This window comes from Phocoena phocoena, chromosome 9 (assembly GCF_963924675.1).
Source record: "Phocoena phocoena chromosome 9, mPhoPho1.1, whole genome shotgun sequence".
Lineage (NCBI taxonomy): Eukaryota > Metazoa > Chordata > Mammalia > Artiodactyla > Phocoenidae > Phocoena > Phocoena phocoena.
This window is the reverse complement of record NC_089227.1, coordinates 57213694-57216742: the sequence shown is the minus strand read 5'-3', so window position 1 is coordinate 57216742 and position 3049 is coordinate 57213694. Positions and strand designations below refer to the sequence as shown.

At 59.6% G+C, this 3049-nt stretch overlaps 1 protein-coding gene across 1 annotated transcript; it reads left to right on the top strand.

The window, feature by feature from the left end:
- The first annotated feature begins 837 nt into the window (after positions 1–837).
- HOXA7 (homeobox A7) lies at positions 838–2542 on the top strand. Its single transcript, XM_065883559.1, has 2 exons — positions 838–1216; positions 2220–2542. The coding sequence occupies exons 1-2, from the start codon at positions 838–840 to the stop codon at positions 2540–2542; spliced, it is 702 nt and encodes a 233-aa protein (XP_065739631.1).
- Positions 2543–3049: the final 507 nt, after the last annotated feature.

Sequence of the window (3049 nt, the reverse complement as noted above, 5' to 3'; positions counted from 1 at the left end):
TGCCGGGCCAGAGGTGTCCAGGAGGAGGTGGGGGGAAACCTCATGTTAATAAATCTGCTGGCAAATGAGGCTCATTAATAGATAAATATTTCACTGTTTCCTTTAGGGCAGATAAACAGTGCGCTGCCGATTAAGGAAAGGAAGCTGAAAGACCTTGACTTTATTCCAACCACATGGTTCCAGTTTGCGGTGGCTTTCTCGCTGTAGCTGAAAGCGACGCTGCGCCTGCCCCATCTGGATCAGAGTCTAAGTCGGCCTCCGGCCCACTGGACCTGGGAGGGGGGAGACACAGGCAAAGAGTCGATTTTCCCAGAGCCGAGGTTTGCCCACCCGGCCACCGTGGGGCGGGCGGATACTCGGAGTGCAGAGACCCTCCCTGGGCTGCGTCAATGGGCAGAAAGAGGGGCAGGGAGGACCCGCAGGCTTGGTCCAGCGTTCGGTAATAAGCAAGAGGGGACTGCGCCCGGCCGGCTCCGCGCGACCTCTGCAGGCCAGGGGTCCAGGTTGGCGGCGGGCTCAGCGCCCGCGCGGACCCTCAAGAGTCCTTTTCCAGCAGGACGCGCCAGGCCGGCTGGGCGCGGGCAGATTCGTTGGCCACATATTTGAGCCTCTTCCCCTTCCATTCTAGGCTGCCGCGGGCCCCGCGAAGCGAGACCACCTGTGAGGGCTGCTGAGATTGGCGGAGGCGATCATGTGGGCGGTCACGTGCTGCGGCGACCTCCGTCCAAAAGAAAATGGGGTTTGGTGTAAATCTGGGGGTGTAATGTTATCATATATCACGCTACCTCGTAAAACCGACACTGAAAGCTGCCGGACAACAAATCACAGGTCAAAATTATGAGTTCTTCGTATTATGTGAACGCGCTTTTTAGCAAATATACTGCGGGGGCTTCTCTATTCCAAAATGCCGAGCCGACTTCTTGCTCCTTTGCGCCCAGCTCGCAGAGAAGCGGCTACGGGGCGGGCGCTGGCGCCTTCCCTTCGACCGTACCGGGCTTGTACAATGTCAACAGCCCCCTCTATCAGAGCCCCTTCGCGTCCGGCTACGGCCTGGGTGCCGACGCCTACGGCAACCTGCCCTGCGCCTCCTACGACCAAAACATCCCGGGGCTCTGCAGTGACCTTGCCAAAGGCGCCTGCGACAAGGCAGACGAAGGCGCGCTGCACGGCTCGGCCGAGGCCAATTTCCGTATCTATCCTTGGATGCGGTCTTCAGGTAGGCGCAGCCGCTAGGCGGGCCGGGTGGGCGCGCGGGCTGGGCGCGCGGGGCTGGGCGCGCGGGGCTGGGAGCGCGGAGCGCGGAGCAAGGCGGCTGCAAGCCGGCTGCCCCGTGACTCTTTGCGGCTCTGCCTTTCTGGTTTTAATTAGAGCCAAGGCGCCATAGCGTGGAGAGCTCATAGCATTGTATGTAAATGAGGCTCATAAAACTTTTTATTGCCCAATTAATGGGTTCGATCCTCGTAAATTTAACTCCATTTGCCTTGGAATTTCAACACTAAGTTTGTTCGCTATTCTCTTCTCTCTCTCTTTCTCCCTCCCTTTCTTCTCTCTCCCTCCCTCCTCCTTTTCCTTTCAGCCAGGCTTTTTTTTTTTTCTCAAAAGCAGGGAGAGCCAAACCCTTTAGGGCCCCTCACACACCCCAGTGCCAGGGGCTATTTAAAGGCGGGGATGGGTGTGTGGGAGTGGAGACAGAGAGCGGGAGTTCCATAGGAAGGTCCGGGGTTGGGGGCGCGGGCTGCTGGGGAGGGCAGGCGCCCCTGGAGTGCTGGCCGCCGGAGAAGGTCTCCCTTTTGCCTAGCTAGGCGGGGAAGCGGCCTGGCTCGCCTTTGAATGGCAAAAGCGCAGCATCTCCCACTTGCCCACACTCTATATTTACAATTTCCCTTTGTCAGGGGGAAGCAGGACATTGTGGAAGCCTAGCCGGCTGGAAAGGGCGGTTGTAAAGTTGGGATTCTGCGCCTTCCCTCCTCACAGAGCTGTCTGCGCGTCTGGCACCGCAGTCGGGGTCTTCAGCTAACACTCCCGCTCCTCCCCCAGCTCAGTTTGGGGGCGCTGGGCGGAGGGGGGACTCCCGCCTAGGTCAGGGCCGGGAGGAAGGTGCGCGCTCTGGGATGGCGGCCTGGCTAATGCACTGTCCTGTGTCCCTGTCGCTTGTCTGTCCGTGTGTCCGTGTGTCCGTGTGTGTGTGTGTGTGTGTGTGTGTGTGTGTCTGCTCTCAGGGCCGGACCGAAAGCGGGGCCGCCAGACCTACACGCGCTACCAGACGCTGGAGCTGGAGAAGGAGTTCCACTTCAACCGCTACCTGACGCGGCGCCGCCGCATCGAGATCGCCCACGCGCTCTGCCTCACCGAGCGCCAGATCAAGATCTGGTTCCAGAACCGCCGCATGAAGTGGAAGAAGGAGCATAAGGATGAGGCTCCGGCCGCTTCCGCCGCCCCCGAGGGTGCCGTGCCCGCCGCCGCTGCAGCCGCCACCGCCGACAAGGCCGACGAGGAGGACGACGAGGAGGAGGACGACGACGAGGAGGAGGAGGAGGAATGAGGGCTGGAGCCAGGGCCCTGGCTGCACCAGACAGTCGGGAAAGTGTCTTTAGAGACTGATTTTATTTACAAAAGTGGAAAAAAATAAAAAGAAAATGTTAAAAAAAAAAAACCACCCCAGTCCCCAACTTGCACCCAATCTACCCCATTACCCGCTCCAGCTCCCAGCTTATTTGGACTGAGCAGCCACCTAGACTGGGGCCCCTTGGGGATCCCCTCTGCCTTCGAGGACCACCCCCCAACAGACACCCCCAATCCCAGTCCCGCCAGCTTTGCTCTGGCACGGTTAAAATACTACCTAGCACAGGCCTCGGGGAGAGGCACCCCCAAACTACCTATGGGCCCAGCCCCAGAGGGCCTCCACTCCCAGGAAGCCCAGACACGTCCCAACACTGTCAGACACCCAACACCTCCCCCATACCCGCAAGGACCTGACTCTCAGTACTACCTACTCGCCCCAAACTACCTATTTTGTGCTGGCTGGCTCGCCTGCTACCTAGTGCCGAAC

Excerpts from the sequence above, each read along its gene's own strand:
- HOXA7 (XM_065883559.1), top strand. The coding sequence starts at position 838 with ATGAGTTCTTCGTATTATGTGAACGCGCTTTTTAGCAAATATACTGCG. Across the intron at positions 1,217-2,219 it reads TCCTTGGATGCGGTCTTCAG|GGCCGGACCGAAAGCGGGGC; the intron begins GTAGGCGCAGCC and ends GTCTGCTCTCAG.